General features: G+C 38.1%; 1 protein-coding gene across 1 annotated transcript in view; it reads left to right on the top strand.

Moving 5' to 3' along the window:
- The window catches only part of EIF3E (eukaryotic translation initiation factor 3 subunit E), a 65234-nt gene that overhangs the window by 30103 nt on the left and 10654 nt on the right, over positions 1-24477 (top strand). The window contains exons 8-10 of the mRNA XM_065586023.1: positions 5398-5524; positions 8596-8697; positions 11483-11592. Coding sequence (XP_065442095.1) covers positions 5398-5524; positions 8596-8697; positions 11483-11592 — 339 coding nt within the window. The remainder of the gene's footprint in view (positions 1-5397; positions 5525-8595; positions 8698-11482; positions 11593-24477) is intronic.

Here is a 24477-nt window from a genome sequence, read left to right as displayed (position 1 = left end):
TTTGCACTCAGGAGCTGATGGGAACCCATTGAAGCGAATTGAGCACAGGCGTAATGAGCTCACACGGGCCTGCTTTTCTAAGCACCTGGACCAATGGATTCTGCTATCCCTTATGTAGGACTATCTTATTCCTCTCTGAGAAAAAATGAGGCTTTGTCAACCAATCTAATAGGTTGGTGAAAAATCTTTCACCTATTAACTTAAATATCTGGCTCTCCAAGTACTGGGAGTATTGTTTATCCAGGAGGCCCTCCAAACTGTTGCTCTTTGGCTGCATCCAATTAACATTTTTCTTAAAAATTTCCCATCATTGGTGTACTGGGGTAGTAGCAATGGTGGGAGAGCTAGTATAGACCTACTGCCAGCATTTTAACCATCAGCTCTGTGGAGGAGGCTTTAGAGATGGCTTTTGTTAGTTTTCATTCTTGAATGTAGACTGCAGATTTAATGTCTTGGAGTAATCCAGCTGGGATAATTAAAGATGGTGGTGTCAACTAATTTAACTCCAGGTGACTCATCCCAAACCTTCTTTGGCCTAAGCTAATCAATGACTATTAAATTAACCCTTATTTATAAATTTTTAAATCCCAATATTAATGTGTTGGTTTCCATCTTAAACAATTACAACAAAAAATTAAAATTGGAGAAAATATACCATGAAGAGAGTGTGTTCTGTGTTAATTGTGTTTGGGCTTTATGATGTGGACAGCTGTCCACTATGAACTGCAGACCTCCAACTAGTTTCTCTTATAGCCATGAAACAGCCATCATATGGTAACATTTTTCAATCACTACGGATCAGGAGGACTTGAATTGATGCTTTCAAATACAATTACATTATTTTTATCTTTGGTCTTGTGATTTACAGTATTTATTGATGTTAGTAGTTTTGTGGTTTTTTATCTTCTATTTCTATTTTAATATTTGTATTACCATAGTTATCAATGTTTGACTAAAATGTGTAAATTAGTAAACTAATGCATCATGTTGTACAGCCATGAAAGGAAATAATGTAAAGGGATGAGAAGAGTGTAAGGAAACATGTAAGATTTCCACAGTTGTGAAGTTTACCAGCTTCATGCACTTAGTTACTTATTAATCTAATATTACTGTAAACGAGCATTAAGCAACAAAGGGATAATTAATTTAGGAAGAATTCCTTTTCTGTGGATAACAAATACAGCTAATCAGTATCATATTTGCTCCTGTAATATAAATGTAGAATGACAGTGCATTTTTAAATTGGTTACATCATATGCACTGATAACATTGCCCGATTTCACTCTGAATTTAAAAATGGAGAGAGCTTGTGCTTTTGAATCTCGTCAAGATGTAAAACAATATGTAGGATATCAAGTAAACAGATGCAATTAGAGATGAAACTTTGTCTCAGTGACTTAAGATACAGGTGCTATTAAAAGAATGCATTTGTAACATAATTCTTTGTATATTACTTTTCTGAGTCATAGCAATGCAATCACATTTTTTTATTTAGCAATTGGATTTTTAATCCTTTTTCCTTGTAACAGCATTATAAGAAATGGACTTTAGTTTTCCAGAAAGTTTTACATTAACTCTTTTCATATGAAGTTCTTTGGGTTACAGGAGAATTTAAAGCTTTTCAGTTTGTTAAATAGTAAAAGAAGGTAGTCTTGAATTAATTAATGTTTTAAATCTTTAATTTTCTTCTACCTGATCAAGGACCAATAAAGTATAATTAAAATGCTGCTTAGAAATGACAGCTGCGCATCAAAAGCTATTTTTTTTTATAAGAAGTAGTTTCTGTCTTGGAGCCTCCAGTTTCTGAACATCTGTTTGCAAGCCACGTTTTCATCTCAAACAAAAAATAACAAGACACACTCAAATTCTCACACTGAAAACATTAAACACATTATGTTAATTCTCCTGACTTTGGGTGGGTGTCTTACACATCAGTGGTTGATGAGAATGGTGTCATTTTCAAAGCTTTAAATATTTAGAGGAGTTTTGATCTTATTTATCTAATTTTATTGATACATAGGTGACCTGAAAAAGTTAAAACAAGAAATTACTATGTCTTTGCTAATGTTTACTCATTTTCTCTAATAGCAAAATTAAACTGGGCATTCCAGAATATCATTTTAAAACTTCTATTTTGGGTAATCTAGTCACAGCCTTAAATGTTTTGGTTGGCCGGCCAGCCTCCCTGTTTGATATGATGCATTCATCAGCACACCAGCCTCAGTTTACAGAGCTTTCTTAAAAACTCATTTGCTCTGTTATTACAAGTAACATCTAAGATTACTATAACTGAAAAACTAGAGAAATTTAATATTTTTTTTCAATTTTATTTTATTTGGTAGAGCTTTGAGCATAATCACTTTCATGGTTTTCCCTGGATGTTCAGATCTGACTAGATTGTTTTAAATTGCATTATATGTTTTGGATTTAGTTATAGAGAAGTTTTACTTGTTTGATTTCCAGCAATGAATGTACTTCTGGACTGCGTACACGAGTACATCTTCCTGGCAGAACTAGTTAATATGTGAGGGTTGTGGGGGGAAACAGTTTTTTGGAGAGAAAACTGAGTGGATTTACATATTTTGAGCGTGTAACTGAAATAAACTATATTTGGAAGGCTTTTTGAGGCTAAAAAAATTAGTCTGAAAGAAAAACATTACCTATTCTTAAAACGTATAAGGTAAACGAAAGTATCAGAGCTCCTGTTATTCCTATTAGGAAACAAAAGTTATAGAACAGTCTTGAACCCTGAAATTGAAGGAAAATTGGAAGAGTTGTGAACTATTCAGGGGTCTTGGTTTGCTGAATTTTAGAAACTTCTGGAAGGCATGCAGATCATTTAATAAAGTGGTTCTGTGTAAAGCTATATAACTCTCACCCTATATTTCATTCTTCTAAGGGCTGAATTTTCTTCAGGTAGTTTCTTAGGCCTCATCTGCACTAGAAAATTAGTTCAGTATAACTACGTTGCTCAGGGCCCCGAGCTGCATAGTTAAGCCAACCTAAGTCCCTGTGAAGACAGTGCTAGGTTGACAGAAGAATCCTGCTATCAACACAGCTACCACTTCTTGGGGTGCTGAGTTAGTTATGTCGACGGGAGAATTCCTCTTGCCGGTATAGGTAATATCTACCCTGAAGTATTACAGCTGCGCCACTGTAGCATTTCAAATGTAGACAGGCCCTTATTCTGACAGTTGTAAACGTGAAAGCTACTGATGAATGGGTGTTAAATTCATATGCTGATGTTTGGTGAGCATCTGTCTTTCTTAGCATGCCTAAAATTGAAGAAAGTGGTAGGAAACTAGCAGTTGAATGGACTAACATTTACACACTTCAGAATTGTTTATAATGTTGTCAAGAGGTGAAAAATAGCAAGGTAGTACAGATACATGCCCATCTCTAAAAGTGCTGAAAGCTTGTTCAGCTTCAAAATCAAATGTACCATTGAATGAAACTCTATTGAAATGGAAGAGCAGAGCATCAGGATTAATCCTGCAAGTGAGACGTTTTTATTACATTTGTAAAAGAAGTGTAGCCATGATAATGATTTGCTATTCCAGGTCTCTTACAGCTCTTAACAGTCACTTGATTCAAGTCTGCATTTGTCAACCCCAAAGAATCAGATAACTGGTAATGGTATTGTAAAAACTAAACAGCACAGGCTTGAACTTGATCAGCATTCAACTTTGTTTACATCATTGTCTTCATTGTAGCACAAAATAAGCAATTTAAAGAAATTGCGGAAGTACTTTGCCCTGGATGTATTTGTCCTGAAAGATTCAAGCTCTACTTCTAGGTACTGCAAATAAAGAAATACAGGAAACATTAAAGGAGGAACTAATAGTCACTGTTAACAGTGATGCAAAATGACCCAATAATGGCTGCAAACATTTATGCAGGGAAAAGTGTGGTCTTAATTTAGTGCCTTCCGTTCTAAATCTGAAAAAAAGATTTCAGAATATTGTGTGCAGGTTGCTGAACGTGCTTTCCAAGAGTTCAGAGAAAGTATTCCTTTTAGGTTTTTGTATATCATGCCCATTCCTATGGAATTTGATCATCTTTGCTATTTGATCAGACAACCAACATAAAATGAAAATGCTGCTAGGTGCAGTCCCCCTAAATTTCTGTTGTATGCTGAAGCTTTTTGTAGTAGTAGTAAACATTAGCAGCCCTAAAATACACTGTGAAGTTTAAAAAACCAAAAACACCCCCCGACGTTTGCAATCATCCTTAAGGGTTCCTCCTTTGAAAAAGGATTGATGTTCCAGCTTCCTGAAGACTCAGTAGCACTGAGAGGAAGATATTCTCTACATTTACATGCAACTACCAGCAGTATGTTGAAGTTTGCACTAAACACAAGGAGTACTTTTGATGAAAAAATAGTGTGCTGTTTGTACAAGGAACTCTACAGATGGGCTCTAAATTTACCAAAATAATATAAAGGAAGCTTTGGAGGAGCTACAGATTAGAGGTGTGGTGATGCTACTCTTGTCTTATTGGAGTTCTAGCTTGATCTGATATAACAAAACTGGAACTACACAAGAAGGTTGAAAATCAAGAAGCTATGGATGTTTTCAGACACTGGCCCACATGAGTGATCTCAATTATCTAACATAATAGGTTGAGCCTAGAAGAGGAATATGAGGCTGGAAAATGCCTGATGGATCATAAAGTTAGGTTTTTTACTCTTTCCTGTCATTTAAAATTGAAGAGGCGCATTTCAAATGCAAACCTATATGTGAAGGAAGTTGTGTCAGTTTGATGCATCACAGTGGTGAAAAATAGAGGAAGAATCAGAAGACAGTGATTGGATTTTTGGATTAACACCTGTTAATCCATCCCGTTCAGTATCAACAGAGCATGTTTTAGGTTTATTAAGATTGGCTTGGCCAAAACTTCATAATAAGGTTCAGAAAAAACAAACTGGTAAAGGTTTATTGGTGTGAAAGGGTAGCTGAGCAGTAGGCTTAACTGATTAGTAGACTGGGATTTCTTTTGTCTTTTTTTTTTAACTTACACTTGTTTTGGGAATAAATTAACTTTGTAAGACTATCACATGATATGTTGGATGCTTTCCATTTTATAAATCCCGTCTGTGGGTTTATTCACTGGGTGTTTGGATCGAGAAAAATTGCAACCTTGTATGATCATAATATGAAATGAAGTTCAATTTAGCATAATTCTCTGAAAACATTTTATAACTGACAACTTCGGTTAACCTAAATAATAAAAAGAAATGTCTACTTTATTGGTATAGTTATACACACATGGAAAATAATACAGCATTATATAAATTTGTCAACTGTTTTTATCTTCTGATGTCACTTAGATGCAAAACTGCACCATTAAAGTTAATTATTAAATATATAAAAATTACAAGTCGAATATTTTCTTCAGGTATCTTAACGCAATACAGACTATGTGCCCCCATATCCTTCGATATCTGACTACAGCAGTCATAACAAACAAGGATGTTCGAAAACGTAGGCAAGTGTTGAAAGATTTAGTCAAGGTTATCCAGCAGGTAAGAAATAAAACACCTTTTTATATATTTGATCTTACTAGAAAATATTTTTCCTTTTCAAGTTTTTCATGGTGTGTAAATGTTTCTGAAAATAAACTTGAATCCTGTGCTTTTACTTTTTGCTGCTTCCAGTGCAACTCTTCTCTTTTTTGGTTTTATTTTCTCTTTAAAAATCAAATGGGATGACTTGTAAGAAGAAAGACTAATTATGTTTTCTCTCATTCCCTCATTTCCCAAATAAAGATGAAAAGCTTTACTGAGCGATTAGGGGACAAAAAATAAACATGAAAACATTTTGGACCCAACTCTGTTGCTCCCTCTCACATATCCTGTACTACAACTCCGGTTAAAGTGAACAGGAAACTTTGCTTGCCCAACAAGTTTAGGGAATTTGTAAGGCCTGGTCTACACTAAAAAGTTAGATCAACCCAGCTATGTCAGTTAGGGGGTGTAAAAAACCCCTCACCCATAACCAGTGTGGTTAAGCTAACTTAATCTCTGGTGTTAGACATATTCTTCCGTCAACCTAGCCACCGCCTCTCAGGGAGGTGAATTACCTATGCCGATGGGCGAACCTCTCCTCTTGGCGTAAGAAGTATCTACACTAAAGCAGTACAGCTATAGCTTTTCAAGAGTAGACAAGCTCTGAGCCAATATACACTGACCTAAAAAGCATTATATCCCTTATATCAAGCTTCTTCCCTAACAACGCTTGCACCAGAGTGGCCATTTCAAAATATTTTTAGTCCAAGTTTCTAATGAAAGAATCAAGATGCTTACTGAAGGAATGTTTTGATCCATTGTTGGAGTCCTTTGTGTCTTTCATAGGAAAGATGCCACCTCAAATCCACATGACTGATTGTTAAACAAATCTTTGTCTTTTAGACACATTTGAAAATAATGTTAATATGTCTGATAGTTGTGCTACACGTGCTAATGAAATCAATAGAGGCATATAACTGATTTTTCTAAACTTAAAACAAGCTTAGTTAACTATGCAAAACAAAATGTAAAAATTTAAATATTACAGGTTTTCAAAACATTTGATGTTAGTGCGTACTGAACTTAATGTAGAGTGTTAACATTTCAAATTGATAGAAATTAAGAACCAGCTTCAACCTTGGGTTCCAGTACATTTGAAATCTTGATGCTGTAATATAAGGCAACATAAAGAAATGAAACAATAGGATCAACATTGAATTTTAAAAACATTCAGAATTCTGACATTGTTTGAAACAATTTGTTATGAATAGAAATTTTGTATCCATATTTCTTATTCAAACCAAATAAAGATTGGTTGAAGCAAAATACATTAGTAGAACATATTTTGATGTTGCCAAACCAAAACGTATGATACATAATGTCAAGTATCAGGGGGTAGCCGTGTTAGTCTGTATCTACAAAAACAACAAGGAGTCTGGTGGCACCTTAAAGACTAACAGATTTATTTGGGCATAAGCTTTCGTGAGTAAAAACCTCACTTCTTCGGATGCATCCGAAGAAGTGAGGTTTTTACTCACGAAAGCTTATACCCAAATAAATCAGTTAGTCTTTAAGGTGCCACCAGACTCCTTGTTGTTTTTGATGATACATAATGAAACCTGTCAATACCCATTCAAGGAATAAATCTTCCAACACTCTTTTTATGCTGTTAAGTAACTTCTGTATTTATAATATTAGCTCTGAAATAATACTTTTCGTATGTAGATTTCAAAGCAGTTATCCTGTTTTGACAGATGGGGAAGAACTCTAACTGGGGTGGACTACACTTGAAGGTTATAGAATTACACCTCTACCCAATATAATGCGGCCCAATATAACATAAATTAAGATATAACGCAGTAAAGCAGTTCTCTGGGCGGGGGGGAGCTGCGCACTCTGGCGGATCAAAGCAAGTTAGGTATAACGCGGTTTCACCTATGACGCAGTATGATTTTGGGGGCTGGGGGGGGGGCGCCCAAGGACAGCGTTATATCGGGGTAGAGGTGTATCATAACAGTTGGAGGTCAATATATCAGTTTCTACTTTCTTAGATTGCAATACCACAGGACTCTAGGCTTTGCTAATTACGTGATGGGCATCAATAAATTGATTAACAAATGTAGTACTTCACAAAATTTAATAGTTGCAAAACTGGATTATAAATTAGCAGATTTATAATTTGTTACATCCAGTATTGAGAATTTAAGTAGCTTCCTTTCAAAGAAGGAAAACGTTTATTTATATAGTATTACAAGTTGTACATCTTGATTACTGCTCACTTAAACTGCCAATTGTCTGTAATACTTTAAGTATCATTTTTCAAGTAAACAAGTTGCATGGTGCCTTTCTATGTTAAAAGTTAAACTTTTTTTAGAAGGATTTGAAAGTGTTTCATAACTGAATTATGAATGTCATGGATTTAATTTCAGGTCTAGTGTCATCAGGTTATTTCCTTGTAATTAGAGAAATTATTTTTGTAATGTTTCAATATGAAAAGTAATTCAAAATATTTAGTTTATTAAAAATACAAAATGGTGTTGATTGACATTTACACACAGCATCTCATTTGTAAAATGGGAGATCATTCCTAATCAAATATCCTGTATCAAACTATGGTATGAAATGAAACTAAAGCAAATTCAGATTTGTCCCCAAACTTAGATTTTGAAGAAACAAGGTATTTTGAAATGAAATAAAATACAATGTGTTTTTTAATGAACATTTCAACTGAAGTATTACCAGCCCAAATATTGCAGCATTGTTAATAAATTAATTAATGTTCATTGTCCAAGGTGTGACAGTTGCAAAAAAATAAACAAAGCATCAATAGTAAGAGTTCTTCCATTTCTAATAATCTTAGGTGGAATTAGTTACTACGTTAAATAAAATTGTTTAATGATTTTAAATTGACAAGTATTCTTTTAAATAAGATATTTAAATATTATCTTAATTGGAAATAAATTGGAAATTGTCAGTGCTGGTTCATTTAAGAGATGTAAAATATACTCTTAATTGATTTTGTGAATATTATGAAGTGTTATTTCTTAAAAAAACTTGAAATATCTAATATTCTTGAATGACTTTGACAGGAATCCTACACATACAAGGACCCCATTACAGAATTTGTAGAATGTTTGTATGTTAATTTTGACTTCGATGGTGCCCAGAAAAAACTGAGAGAGTGTGAAGCGGTAAGACTTTTAGCTTGTGTAAACTTAACAGTTTTGTAAGTTTCAGATGTTGGCAACATAAATATACTAAACATGGTCTTATAAAAATTATTTCAGTGAATCTGGAGTTAAATAATCTTTCACCTTTCTTAAACGAAAAGTCCTGTGACTGATTTGGACCCATTTTTTGACACTTTTTGAAGCAGCTATCACAGATACAGCTATTTTGTCATGGGGTGAAAGGTCATCTAGGTCTGCTAGATAGTACAGGTTGAGAGAAACATGGGCCTGCCACTTTGAGAGAAGCTAGCCCTGCCCCCCTCCCTGTAGGGCCACTACCCCATGCAGTTTTTGGCACTGTAGCATGAACGTCCGCTTTCCATAATTGCGGAATGATTTTCTTTCAGAAGTATTTAAAATATTTAAATAATGCAAAATATATACTTCAACAACAATATCTCTGCTTTTGTTTTTTGCACCACTGAGGTGTTTTCAAGCTGGTTATCAGCAGCAAAGATGTCTGTCTTAGCTTCTCACTCTCTGTAGATCATATAAAACCTTCCAAATTAATAGGAAAGAAGAAAAATACTGAAAGGTAGTAAGTTTGGCTGCCAAATTGGTCAGGCTGGGAAAAAATCTTTTTGCTAAGAACATGAAGTACAATCTGATTGAGTTATTGACAAATTTCCTGACCACCAAACACGGACATCAGAGGAGGCTGAGAGCAGTTGATGGAGCAAAACAGTACTGAGCTTAACATGTGGAGGGAAGAGAACATCTGAATAGAACAAAGATTCCACTCAAGCCTTGTCTATATATGGAACATGCTTTGTATTAGAAAATATGATTTTTGCCTTGAGTTTGGACATAGTTAACTCTACACAAATTATCTACAGCTAGCTAACATTTTTAAACACAACTGCCCTTGCAAACAATAAAGGAAGACTCATGTTTAATGCTAGTTAAAATATTTATAATACATTTTCTAGCCCAGTGCATTTTCCAGTTTATAAACAGCCTCTGTGATAGGAGAAGGGGCTTAGATGATATCAACCACACAAGTAATGCATTGTCAGGTGGGCTTTTCAGGAAGAAGTGTACTACTGAGCATGATCAGAAATCTTTGGTGACTGCAGAGAGAGGAGATTGGCTGTGGGCTTTTCATCTGTAAAGACTGTCATTTTTACCAAAAGGCTAAGCAAAAGTTCATAAGTTTGCAATTTCCATGCTGAAAAGCTGAGTCACATGACTCAAGGATACCAGGATGTAACAGAGCACAGCTGGCCCTCCTGGCTCCTGTATCTGCTAGGCTCAGATAAAGTCACCTTGGGTTCTGAAACCACTGGTGTTTTTATTTACACCTTTGTGCTCCCACCACCACCTCACCAAACAGCATGAACAGCTCTGGGTTCCTTGTGTCTGAACCCAAGAGGGAAGGGCTTTCTCCCTGCCTGCGCTCCCTCGCTCTCCTCCATCCCACCACCCTGGCTTCCTTGTTCCTAGCCTCTTATATAGATCTGGGCTATTTGGGCTGGCAGCTGGCTCTCATTCCCCAATTAGGGCAGGTTCTTTCCAGCTAGCTGTACTTTATTCGCCTAAATGGGGCTGGTGTGGCAGGGGGATGATTCTGCAGTCTTGCTGCTCAGCACCCTGTCACACACGGTAATTAAATTTTGTATTCTTTTGGGATTTGTAGCTAGTTGCTAAAATTGAACTGTGAAATAGATCTTCACTATTGATAGGTGACTTGATTTGCTTTTCCAGCTGTTTAATGTGTAGCTATTAGTATTTAGCACATGTTATGTTTGTGTAATTTTTGAGCTACATAGTGTGTGGCATATTTTCACATATGTATCTGCTAAGGTTATTGTAAAAAAAGTAAATTTTATATTGTGTGTAGAAATAACTGAAGCAGATTATTCATAGATCAGAGATATTGTAATGAATCATCTGTGACTGAATCCACAGTTCTGAAACTTTGGCTGCTGTAGAATAGCATAGTTCTAAATATTTTAAGTTAAGAGAAATGGGTACAGATTCTGTAACAGTATGTTCTTATTTTACCTTGTTTCCTCCAAACTTGGTATTAGTAATTTTAATATTTAGCTACAAAATAACTTCATTTGCTATACAGAGTAATCTGCTTTGTGAGTTGAGGTTATAACTCCTGAAACAGTGTACTTAAATTTCAGTGTTGCTACATGGATGGGATGAAAATTCCTATAGTTACAAATTTAACCTATTACCATAATTATCTGATGGAAAATCTAAGGCTTGTGTAATTACTGGGGTTGTGGGTTAGTGGAGAATGGAATATTGTATTCATGCAATTGTGAACTTCCTCTTGATGGCACTAGAGTCAATATAGCTGTGGGAGAATGAGCTAGTCTGTTTTGGCATGCACATTAGCAGAATTGTTGAGGTCCTGTCCACTTAATATTTTCCCAGAATTGCAAAAGTGGACGTGGAAATCTTGCAGTGAGGAAGAGAAAATAAATATATTGTTTTTACTGTTGTAGAGAGCTTTTAATAAAACCTTGAGAATTGGAGGACTAATCATCCCCTCACTGGATGAAGACTTGGATAAAAATTGCACGTATACAACGGACAGGATAATTGGGTTTTAGCAGATTATGTTCTGAAAATTTGTGTGTTAATTTGTAAAGTTCTGGGTATGTTTTAAAATATTCCAGAAACTACTTCAGACAACACTAATCACTGGTTTTAGTTACTGAGGCTATCTGCATGAGTAAGTTTACTTTAGATATTGTTTCTATCATTATTCTCTTTTCCCCTGTTTTTACAGGTGCTTGTGAATGACTTTTTCTTGGTGGCGTGTCTTGAAGATTTCATTGAGAATGCTCGTCTTTTTATATTTGAGACTTTCTGTCGTATTCATCAATGTATCAGCATTAGGTAAGAAAACCATAAACACATGCAATAATGAACTTTTTTTAAATTTAACCCTTTCATTTATGTTTTAGGCAATTGAGGTCTGTTTGTGCTCCAATAAGAATCCACCATTGTCAGAGAAAAGGAAAAGCATTATCTAAAATAAATACAAATAGAAAGATTCACTTGTAGTTTGTAATAGGTTTTGCATTTATATTTAAATATTTATAATTCCCTGTTTTTACATGCATTTATATTTTTTTGAAAAACTCTCTTATAAAGCTGGTCTCTGCCTAAAGGTAAATAATTTTTTTTGGCAGTATTGAAGCTTTCAGAGCCCATGTTGAACTGGTAGGGCTGGCAGCTGGAACCAACTTTTACTCGTTACTGGAACAAATTTTGATATGAAAGTCACTGTATGAAAGCTATGCATTGCATTCTTTGTATTTTTTTTTTAGATAAAGTTTTTAAAACGTAGAGGTCTAGTTACATGTGGAGTAGCCTTTTTGCTCAGTTTGTTCTGGGAGGGGCAAGGGTTGATGTTGGGGAGGTGGGGGGGGGACTACTGAGCATGCCCAGTAGGCATATTCTAATTTGGCAGATCCTAATGGAGCTGTGCTTCTTAGCATCACCATAGAAGTCTTGGAAAAATACATACACTATCTGGCCTGCTGCTGACTGTCTTCACTTCCCTATCTACATACACACTGTGCCTAGCTTTTTATTAGTTCATCTAATGGAATCTTTGTTTTCAGCTTTTGGAGGTAGTAATACCTCAGAACTATATTTCCCATACTCTGTTATAACCAAGATAACTTCTTTCACAGCAAAACAGATCTGTTTATTCCAGCACAGTTCTGTTTTGAGATGATTAACTTTTATGTAATATATTGCCAAGTAGACTGTAGCACTGAGCTGCTGGAGTTTATTATGAATACAATCACTAAATCCTCTTGCCACCATCAGCAGCATTACATATATCAATTGTATAACTTCCCTTGAGGGTCTCAAGTGATACCAGTATCTCTAGCACACACTTCCTGGTTTGAGTCTAATCTTAGGCTCTGGTTTAGTCTCCAACTACTGTTGAGGTAGAAGGCTGCGGTTAGACATAGTTGTAACCAGGTCATGGCCAGTATGGTCAAGTTGTTGTGTAGTTGGAACTTAACCATGTACCCATAACCATTTTAAAATCCTCTGTAGTCTAAGGCTTTTGAACAGTTGTGGAGGTTTTTTTTGGGGGGGTAGGAGGTGGTGGGGATTTAAAAAAGAAATAAATGTTGAGTCCTGTTTGATGTTACCGATAATCTCGATCTTTGAATATCATGTGGTTCCCATCCATAGACTCATGGAGTTTAGATTAGATATTCAAATTTTCATCAAAATATATTCTAGCAAGTATTTTTTATGTAGCATATTTTCAGGATAAATTAAAAATCAGTTTATTGTTAGAGAAATGTTTGCCAGAAACTATTAATGTAGTGGTACAATGCTAGTGAAGCTGACTACTTTGAGATATATCATGTGTTTCTGAAATGTGTAAAAGCAGCTCTAAAATGAAACTTGGAAGAATTCTCATCTGTAGATAAAGACAGAATATGGAAGTGGTATTTAAGCACTTATCCGAAAATATGCTTCTGCATCCCTTTGTGTCACTTTGTTAAAGAAACAATTAAGATGTTTAACTTCAACAGAGATGGAATTGGCAAAAGACTCTTTTAGTATGTTATGAAGTCAGCAAAAAGTTCATTTTCCTGTTCTTGTAGTTATAGTAGATACCTGGACAAAAAGTAACTTCTATTCCAGCAATCTCTACCTAAATGCTTTTCATTACCTATTTTTCATTATTCAGCATAATTTGTCTTCATGAACTGATTTTGAAAGTGTTTTTAAATGTCTGGAATTCATATTTACCACATAATTGCTGCCTTTAATATTTATTTCATATGGATTCCTTATTAGTCAGATTGACTAAAGTCTTTAACAGATAGTGATGAAAGTTTAAAATGAAGAATGAGAAGATTAGTGGGGATGCTATTATTTTCATTTGTCTATAAATTAGGCATAAGAATTTTAATCAGCCCTACTTAATGTTGCATATTAATTGCAAAGTTGTAATGCTGTTAAACTGCACTAGGTGCTATGTATCAAGTTAGGATTTTTATTTTGCTTGTTTCGGTATTTTTACATCAGTTATGGCTGATGTAGGAGTATAAAAGTTTTTGAGTGCTCAAAATTCCCTTGCGAAAAAATAAATAAAATAGCTTGTTGTAAAGTACTACACTCTTAAGGATTAGCTCCTGGTAAATATGGGATAATTTATTGGGCTCTGCTAGTGCCTGCAAATTTTCAATAGTGTAAAAGTTGTACATTTGACAGATCTTAGCTTTGTATTTCTTAAAATCCTGTTCCGGAATGTTGGTGTCAGTTGAGCTCTCTTGATGACTTTAGAGAGGCTAGTTATATCTAAATATTAATGATTATTAGTAGGATCAAGTTAGCTCAAAGTTCAAGGACTAAGTAAAGAGTCTCTTCTTATTAGAGATACTCTGAAGGACATTTTATTTAGCATACTTCAAATAATTTTAATATTTACGTTTATAAAAAGGATTTAACTATTGGTCAATCGTGTGCTAAAGAACCTGAAGGTGTCACTTGATGAATCGGTGAGATGTAGGAGAGAATGCAAGCAGAAGCCCAGCAACAGAGTAGGGGCTATCCTGTTTATTGCGTTCAGTGTATGATTACCTGCCCTGTGGGCGGGTGGCGTATGTGTGCATTTGGTGCAAGGAGCTCCTGGTCCTCAGAGTCCGCATACGGGCTTTGGAGGCCAGGGTGGCGGAACTGGAGGAGGTAAGGGAGGCACAGAGGTATGTTGATGAGGCTTTCTGGGACACTGTAGATTTGTCCCACCTCTGGTCAGACAGCCCCTGCGCTGTTAAGGAGGATCAAAGGCTCAGGGAAGGAGAGCAGTCAGCGGGAGCAGAGGAAAATCTTCCCATAGTTGGGACCCTCCTTCCAGATGATGATGGCGTATCCTCTCGCACTGAGGTTACCTCTCTGGGGGAGGGAACTCCAGTCATTAGGAAAAGGCAGGAGATTCGATCATTTAGAAACATAGCTGGGTTTGTGATGACCGGGAGAACCGTATGGTGACTTGCCTGCCTGGTGCGAAGGTTGCAGATCTCTCGATGCATCTAGATAGACTAATGTGTAGTGCTGGAGAGGAGCCGGTGGTCGTGGCACATGTAGGTACCAATGACATAGGGAAGAGTAGGAGAGACGTCCTGGAGGCCAAATTTAGGCTGCTAAGAAAGAGACTGAAATCCAGGACCTCTATGGTGGCAGTCTCAGAAATGCTCCCAGTTCCACGTACAGGGCTAAGTAGGCAGGCAGAGCTTCAGCGTCTCAATGCATGGATGAGACGATGGTGTAGAGAGGAGGGGTTTAGATTTATTAGGAACTGGGGAAACTTTTGGGATGGGGGAGCCTATACAGGAAGGATGGGCTCCACCTAAACCAAAGTGGATGCAGACTGCTGACACTTAAAAAGGTTGCAGAGCAGTTTTTAAACTGAGATCGGGGGGAAAGCCAATTGCTGCAGAGGAGCATGTGGATCGGACAGAGACTTCTCTTAGAGGAGAGTCTATTAATAGAGATTCTCTAGGTTTTAGTCAGGAGGAGAGGATGGAAGAGGATACGGTATGGGCCAGATCAGACGAGAAACATTCACATAAAAAAGAATGACACATCAGAAAAGGGCAGACAAATAAACAGTGACAAGTTTTTAAAGTGCTTGTACACAAATGCTAGAAGTTTAAATAATAAGATGGGTGAATTAGAGTGCCTCGTGTTAAAGGAGGATATTGATATAATAGGCAGCACAGAAACCTGGTGGAGTGAGGACAATCAATGGGACACAATCATTCTGGGGTACAAAATATATCGGAAGGATAGAACAGGTCGTGTGGGGGGAGGAGGGAGTGGCACTATATGTGAAAGAAAATATATAATCAAATGAAGTAAAAATCTTAAATGAATCCACATGTTCCATAGAATCTCTATGGATTATAATTCCGTGCTCTAATAAGAATATAACAGTAGGGATCTATTATCGACCACCTGACCAAGATAGTGATAGTGACAGTGAAATGCTACGGGAGATTAGAGAGGCTATCAAAATAAAGAACTCAGTAATAGTGGGGGATTTCAATTATCCCCATATTGACTGGGTACATGTCACCTCAGGACGAAATGCAGAGACAAAATTTCTCGATACTTTAAATGACTGCTTCTTGGAGCAGCTGGTAAGGGAACCCACAAGGAGAGAGGCAATTCTCGATTTAGTCCTGAGTGGAGCGCAGGATCTGGTCCAAGAGGTAACTGTAACAGGACCGCTTGGAAATAGTGACCATAATATAATAACATTTACCATTCCTGTGGTGGGAAGAACACCTCAACAGCCCAACACTGTGGCATTTAATTTCAGAAAGGGGAGCTATGCAAAAATGAGGAGGTTAGTTAAACAAATTAAAAGGTACAGTGACTAGAGTGAAATCCTTGCAAGCTGCATGGACACTTTTCAAAGACACCATAATAGAGGCCCAACTTAAATGTATACCCCAAATTAAAAAACACAGTAAAATAACTAAAAAAGAGCCACGGTGGCTTAACAGCCATGTAAAAGAAGCAGTGAGAGATGAAAAAGGCATCTTCTAAAAAGTGGATGTTATATCCTAGTGAGGTAAATAGAAAGAAGCATAAACACTGCCAAATTAAGTGTAAAAATGTAGTAAGAAAAGCCAAAAAGGAGTTTGAAGAATAGCTAGCCAAAACCTCAAAAGGTAATAACAAAATGTTTAAGTACATCAGAAGCAGGAAGCCTCCTAAACAACCAGTGGGGCCCCTGGACAATCGAGATACAAAAGGAACACTTAAAGACGGTAAAGTCATTGTGAATAAACTAAATGAATTCTTTGCTTCAGTCTTCATGGCTGAGGATGTTAGGGAGATTCCTAAACCTGAGCCGTCCTTTGTAGGTGACAGATCTGAGGAATTGTCACAGATTGAAATGTCACTGGAGGAAGTTTTGGAATTAATTGATAAATGTAACAGTAACAAGTCACTGGGACCAGATGGCATTCACCCAGAGTTCTGAAAGAACTCAAATGTGAAATTGAGGAACTATTAACTTTGATTTGTAACCTGTCCTTTAAATCAGCTTCTGTACCCAGTGACTGGAAGATAGCTAATGTAACACCAATATTTAAAAAGGGCTCTAGAGGTGATCCTGGCAATTACAGACCGGTAAGTCTAATGTCAGTACCGGGCAAATTAGTTGAAACAATAGTAAAGAATAAAATTGTCAGACACATAGAAGAACATAAATTGTTGGGCAAAAGTCAACATGGTTTCTGTAAAGGGAAATCATGTCTTACTAATCTATTAGAGTTCTTTGAAGGGGTCAACAAACATGTGGACAAGGGGGATCCAGTGGACATAGTATACTTAGATTTCCAGAAAGCCTTTGACAAAGTCCCTCACCAAAGGCTCTTATGTAAATTAAGTTGTCATGGGATAAGAGGGAAGTTCCTTTCATGGATTGAGAACTGGTTAAAAGACAAGGAACAAAGGGTAGGAATAAATGGTAAGTTTTCAGAGTGGAGAGGGGTAACTAGTGGTGTTCCCCAAGGGTCAGTCCTAGCACCAATTCTATTCAGCTTATTCATAAATGATCTGGAGAAAGGGGTAAACAGTGAGGTGGCAAAGTTTGCAAATGATACTAACCTGCTCAAGATAGTTGAGACCAAAGCAGACTGTGAAGAACTTCAAAAAGATCTCACAAAACTAAGTGATTGGGCAACAAAATGGCAAATGAAATTTCATGTGGATAAATGTAAAGTAATGCACATTGGAAAAAATAACCCCAACTATACATACAGTATGATGGGGGCTAATTTAGCTTCAACTAATCAGGAAAGAGATCTTGGAGTCATCGTGGGTAGTTCTCTGAAGATGTCCACGCAGTGTGCAGTGGCAGTCAAAAAAGCAAACAGGATGTTAGGAATAATTAAAAAAGAGAGAGAGAGAATAAGATGGAGAATATCTTATTGCCCTTATATAAATCCATAGTACACCCACATTTTGAATACTGCCTACAGATGTGGTCTCATCTCAAAAAAGATATACTGGCATTAGAAAAGGTTCAGAGAAGGGCAATTAAAATGATTAGGGGTTTGGAACAGGTCCCATATGAGGAGAGATTAAAGAGGCCAGGACTTTTCAGCTTGGAAAAGAGGAGACTAAGGGGGAATATGATAGAGGTATATAAAATCATGAGTGGCGTGGAGAAAGTGAATAAGGAAGAGTTATTTACTTGTTCCCATGATATAAGAACGAGGGGCCACCAAATGGAACTAATGGGCAGCAGGTTTAAAACAAAAGGAAGTTCTTCTTCACACAGCGCACAGTCAACATGTGGAACTCCTTTTCTGAGGAGGTTGTGAAGGCTAGGGCTATAACAGGGTTTAAAAAAGAACTAGATAAAATCATGGAGGTTAAGTCCATTAATGGCTATTAGCCAGGACCGGTAAGGAATGGTGTCCCTAGTCTTTGTTTGTCAGAGGGTGGAGATGGATGGCAGGAGAGAGATCCTGTTATGCCAGGTGCCCCAGAGTGAATGAACATTAGCCAGTGTAGGTAGACAGGATACTGAGCTGGATGGACCTTGGGTCTGACCCAGTATGGCCATTCTTAGGCTATGTTCTTATGTTTTATGATATATGCTGGTCATATTTAATCTAGCCTTTATGTTCTCTTATATATTCACATTTTAAAGTGTTCATTCTTCATATGCCACTTTTTTATTTGGAAAAGCAAAAGAAATGTCTTCTGTAAAGTGTAGTGCCACTCTGGTGCCACTCCTGACCAAAATACCCATTGCATCAGTGAGTTAAGGAATCTTCCCTTTCTCCTTCAAACACACAATAGTCCAACCAACACTGAAGAAACCCACTCTGAATACGTTCATCCTAGCCAATTACTGCCCAGTGTCAAACGTGAGCAAGCTTATTGAAAAGATAGCCAGTCTTAACTACAAGCTCAACTGATTGAAGATAACAGTTTAGACCTGTATCGGGGGTAGCCGTCTTAGTCTATCTACAAAACCAACAAGGAGTCTGGTGGCACCTTAAGGACTAACAGATTTATTTGGGCATAAGCTTTCGGGGGTAAAAACCTCACTTCTTCAGATGCATAGAGTGAAAGTTACAGATGCAGGCATTATATACTGACAGATGGAGAGCAGGGAGTTACTTCGCAAGTGGAGAACCAGTGTTAACAGGGCCAATTCAATCAGGGTGGATTGCCAATAATAGATGAGGAGGTGTCAATTCCAGGAGAGGAAAAGCTGCTTCTGTAATGAGCCAGCCACTCCCAGTCCCTATTTAAGCCCAGATTAATGGTGTTAAATTTGCAAATGAATTTTAGTTCTGCTGTTTCTCTTTGAAGTCTGTTTCTGAAGTTTTTTTGTTCAATGATAGTGACTTTTAAATCTGTAATAGAATGACCAGGGAGATTGAAGTGTTCACTTACTGGCTTATGTATGTTACTATTTCTAATGTCCAATTTGTGTCCATTTATTCTTTTGCAGAGGGACTGTCTGGTTTGGCCAATGTACTTGGCAGAGGGGCATTGCTGGCACATGATGGCATATATAACATTAGTGGATGTGCAGGTGAATGAGCCCTTGATGGTGTCGCCAGAGTAGATATGGGGACAGAGTAGGCAATGAGGTTTGCTACAGGGATTGGTTCCTGGATTGGTGTTTGTGGTGTGTAGTTGCTGGTGAGTATTTGCTTCAGGTTGGGGGGTTGTCTGTAAGCGAGGACTGGCCTGCCTCCCAAGGTCTGTGAGAGTGAGGGATCACTTTCCAGGATAGGTTGTAGATTGTGGATAATGCGCTGGAGAGGTTTTAGCTGGGGGCTGTATGTGATGGCCAGTGGTGTTCTGTTATTGTCCTTGTTGGGCCTGTCCTGTAGTAGGTGATTTCTGGGTATCCGTCTTGCTCTGTCAATCTGTTTCCTCACTTCCCCAGGTGGGTATTGTAGTTTTACGAATGCTTGATAAAGATCTTGTAGGTGTTTGTCTCTGTCTGAGGGGTTGGAGCAAATTCGGTTGTATCTTAGGGCTTGGCTGTAGACAATAGATCGTGTGATGTGTCTTGGATGGAAGCTGGAGGCATGTAGGTACGTATAGCGGTCAGTAGGTTTCCGGTATAAGGTGGTGTTTATGTGACCATCCCTTATTTGCACTATAGTGTCCAGGAAGTGTATCTCTTGTGTGGACTGGTCCAGGCTGAGGTTGATGGTGGGGTGGAAATTGTTGAAGTCCAGGTGGAATTCTTCAAGGGCCTCCTTTCCGTGGGTCCATATGATGATGTCATCAATGTAGTGCAAGTAAAGGAGGGGCACTAGGGGACGAGAGCTGAGGAAGCGTTGTTCTAAGTCAGCCATAAAAATGTTGGCATACTGTGGGGCCATGTGGGTACCCATACCAGTGCCACTGACTTAAAGGTATAAGTTGTCCCCAAATCTGAAGTGGTTGTGGGTGAGGACAAAGTCACAAAGCTCAGCCACCAGGCATGCTGTGGCCTCATCAGGGATACTGTTCCTGACAGCTTGTAGTCCATCCTCATGTGGAATATTGGTGTAAAGTGCTTCTACATCCATGGTGGCCAGGATGGTGTTTTCAGGAAGAACACCAATGCATTGTAGTTTCCTCAGGAAGTCGGTGGTGTCTCGAAGATAGCTGGGAGTGCTGGTAGCGTAGGGTCTGAGGAGAGAGTCCAAATAGCCAGATAATCCTGCTGTAAGAGTGCCAATGCCTGAGATGATGGGGCGTCCAGGGTTTCCTGGTTTATGGATCTTGGGTAGCAGATAGAATACCCCTGGTCGAGGTTCTGGGGGGGTGTCCATGTAGATTTGTTCCCATACTGTAGCTGGGAATTTCTTGAGCAGATGGCGTAGTTCCTTTAGGTATTCCTCAGTGGGATCAGAAGATAGTGGCCTGTAGAATGTGGTCTTGGAGAGTTGCCTGGCAGCCTCCTGTTCATAATCCGACCTGTTCATTATGACTACAGCACCTCCTTTGTCAGCCCCTTTGATGATAATGTCAGAGTTGTTTCTGAGGCTGTGGATGGCATTGCGTTCTGTACGCTGAAGTTATGGGACAAGTGATGTTGTTTGTCCACAATTTCAGCCTGTGCACGTCTGCAGAAGCACTCTATGTAGAGGTCCAGTCTGTCATTTCGACCGTCAGGTGGAGTCCACGCAGAGTTCTTCTTCTTGTAGTGTTGGTAGGAGGGTTCCTGTGGGTCAGTGAACTGTTCAGTGGTGCGTTGAAAATATTCCTTGAGTCGGAGACGACGAAAGTAGGTTTCCAGATCACCACAGAACTGTATCGTGTTCGTGGGGATGGTGGGACAGAAAGAGAGTCCCCGAGATAGGACAGACTCTTCTGCTGGGCTGTGTGTGTGGTTGGAAAGATTGACAATGTTGTTAGATGAGTTGAGGGTACCACTGTTGTAGCCCCCTGTGGCAGGTAGGAATTTAGATAGCTTACTGTCCTTTTTCCTCTGTAGAGAAGTGAAGTGTGCATTGTAAATGGCTTGTCTCCTTTTTGTAAAGTCCAGCCTCATGGAAGTTTGTGTGGAAGGTTGGTATTGTATGAGAGTTTCCAGTTCTGAGAGCTCATTCTTGATCTTTTCCTGTCTGCTGTACAGGATGCTGATCAGGTGGTTCCTCAGTTTCTTTGAGTGTGTGTGGCACAGTCTCTCATCATAGTCAGTGTAGTATGTTGATTGCAATGGATTTTTTACCTTCAGTCCGTTTGGTATGATGTCCATCTGTTTGCATTTGGAGAGGAAGATGATGTCTGTCTGTATCTGCAAGTTTTTTGTTGAGATTGATGGATTTCCATTCCATACGGCTAAATTTAGTGCCTTGCATGGTGTCAAGTATCAGGGGGTAGCTGTGTTAGTCTGTATCTACAAAAACAACAAGGAGTCTGGTGGCACCTTAAAGACGAACAGATTTATTTGGGCATAAGCTTTCATGGGTAAAAACCTCACTTCTTCAGATGCAACAATATCTCATGATCAGTTTAGACCTGATACAATCTGAATTCTGGCCAAGACATGGAACTGAAACTGTTTTAGGGGCACTGATGGATGATCTCCTCTTATCAGCAGATAGAGGGCAAACATCTATTCTCATACTCCTGGACCTTCTGCAGCATTTGACACTGATCATGAGATATTGTTTTCTCACCTGAGAGGTGGCAGGGGTCCAGGGAAGTGTGCTAAAATGTTTTAAGTGCTGGAAGGCGTACCCAATGGCTAGTGACTGGAAATTGCACCTCTACCTCTGGACCTTTCAAGGGTCAATTTTCTCTCCAGTCTTTTTCAGTATCTACATGTAGCCACTAGATGAACTCGGCAGATGACATAGACTCAAGTGCCACAACATACAGCTGAGACACAGCTTTACCTATCCTTCTCCACATATGACTGGACTTGGCAGAATTGGATTTTTTTATAATTTAGATGGATAATATCAAGGTTTGTTTTAAGCATTTTTTTAAATTTTTGTTGATTCAAATTTTCACAGTTGCACAAAATTATGGGAGGGATCAGACCATAATTATTTAATGATTGTAGACCTTGAGATTCAAAAAGTTAAAACTTTATAACAATAAAGCAATAATCGTCAGCATCACATATCAAAATATACAAAGTGTAAACATCCTTAAATCAAACTAGTAAGTTCTCAAGCAGCACTTTTCTTTCTTTCCCTGTCTAAATTTCAATTATGGATGGAAATATTTTTTTCATTGGTTTGTGTATGGCAATGAAATTGAAGTTTCCTGACATGTATTGATAAAAATCTAATCCTTCCAAGCCTACATATGACCATGCCACTACTATCAAGATGGATCAGTGCTTGGACAAGATCAGCTCATTTGTGAAGAACAGCTGGTTGAAGCTGAATCCAGGCAAGACAGAGGTTATGGTGGGCAGAAGAAAGCATTTGAGCAGTTTGCAGCCACAATGCAGTCTCCTTTGGTTAAAGGTACACATACACAACTAGTCAGTTTGGTTTGTAGTTCAGATGTGCTCTTGGATTTCTTGCTGACACTAAGCTCTTACATGGCAGCATCCACGAGTAATTCTTTCTATCGTCCTCAATTGACCAAGAGACTCCTTCCCATCCTGGCAGACCTGTCTTTAATCATTCATGCCTATGTCATGTCTTGGCTGGATTTCCTGGGCACAAAGTCTTCAGCATTTAGGAAATTCCAGTTAGTACAGAACGCTGCAATTGTTTCCTTAGCAACACAGGCTACTGCAAGCTTATCAGACATGTCCTATCCTCTCTATGCCTGCTTCCCATAGACTTTCAAATCAAGTTCAAGGTCTTAAAAGCGCCTCATGGCTCAGGCCCAGGATATCCAAAAGATCGCCATAAACTCTGGGATGAAAACCATGGTTGAAGGTTTCTGTAGCACAATGGAGCGCTCCAAAAGGGTGAAGCTCGTCTTTGCAGGAGACAGAACTTTCTTGGGCTGCTTTGAGACTGTAAAATTAACTCACCCGAAAACTGGGGACCATCACAAACCTAACCACTTTCCACTCCAAGTGCAAGACACATTTCTTTGACCATGTCTTCTCTAACAAATACACAGCAATAGATGTATTTAAAAACAAATCTCCTAAATATCTAGCAAAACATGATGCTCCACTGCACATACTTCTCCCCCTCAAGAAGGGGATGAGAGAACAAACGTGACATGTAGTCACATTGTTAATGCACTATTGGAAGTTGCTCAAATACTATGATGAGCATTATATAAAAACCTATATTGAGTAGAACACTACCAAAACTGAGCTTGTAGTTAACAAACACATGGTTGACTCTGCTTGATGTGAGTAGATGAGTTTTAAGTTTTTTATATTGGTTGTGATGTATATCTGTAATACATATATATACATGTTTTTATACTTGAAGACCAGCATGTTGCTGTCTTAAGGGTGAGAAACTTTCAGAATTCAACTAGAGAGGATCATTTTTGTTACGGTGCCAGGCAGCCTTTATTGGCTGGGGGAGATGGACTAATTGAGTCTACTCAGTTTTTTATTTTGGAGTTTGGACATGGATTTCCTTGTCACGTGTTAACCCAGGTAGTCACCTCTTCATACACCTCACTGCTTTGTTCGGTAGGTAATCATTTGTTAGTCCTACTCCCACTTTGAAGCCCAAATCTCATCTCTGCATACAGCATAACAAAACTGGTTGTGGGCTTCTTACAGAAATATGTGTTTCATGTATGGCAGACTCTGTAGTTCCGTGGATTGGTCAGCTAAAGGTTTTTTTTATTGAAAGGCTGACCACTTTATAGTCCAAGGATGATGACTCCAAGTGAAATCCCAGTGCTGTTCCTGGACCTGAGAACTACTTACCCGCACCACATTGATTGATAGAATGGCTTAATTATACAGAACAAATTTGAAAACAATTAATGGGAAATCTGTTTTTCCATATGTTAAACACAAATAGATGCCTTGCTTAAAAAATTAACTATTATTTACATCTGTTGGGCAGCTGACATTTCCAAAGGATGCAATTACTTTGTTAGTTGTATCTTAAATTTTACTTCCTAAATCATTCTGCAATCATTGTGCCTAATGGTGAACAATGGATTAAATTAATTCAGAATGTGAGTGGGTTAATTTAAAACGTCTGTTTTTATTTAGTAGAGGAGCTGAATACTAGTGATTTAGTCCCCCATTTTCTCTCCAGGCCCCACCCCCCACTATAAACTTCCTGCAAAAGAAACCTGTTTCAATTGATC

Source organism: Chrysemys picta, chromosome 2 (assembly GCF_011386835.1).
Source record: "Chrysemys picta bellii isolate R12L10 chromosome 2, ASM1138683v2, whole genome shotgun sequence".
NCBI lineage: Eukaryota > Metazoa > Chordata > Testudines > Emydidae > Chrysemys > Chrysemys picta.
Note: the sequence above shows the minus strand (reverse complement) of the source record. Positions and strands in the feature narration are given on the sequence as shown.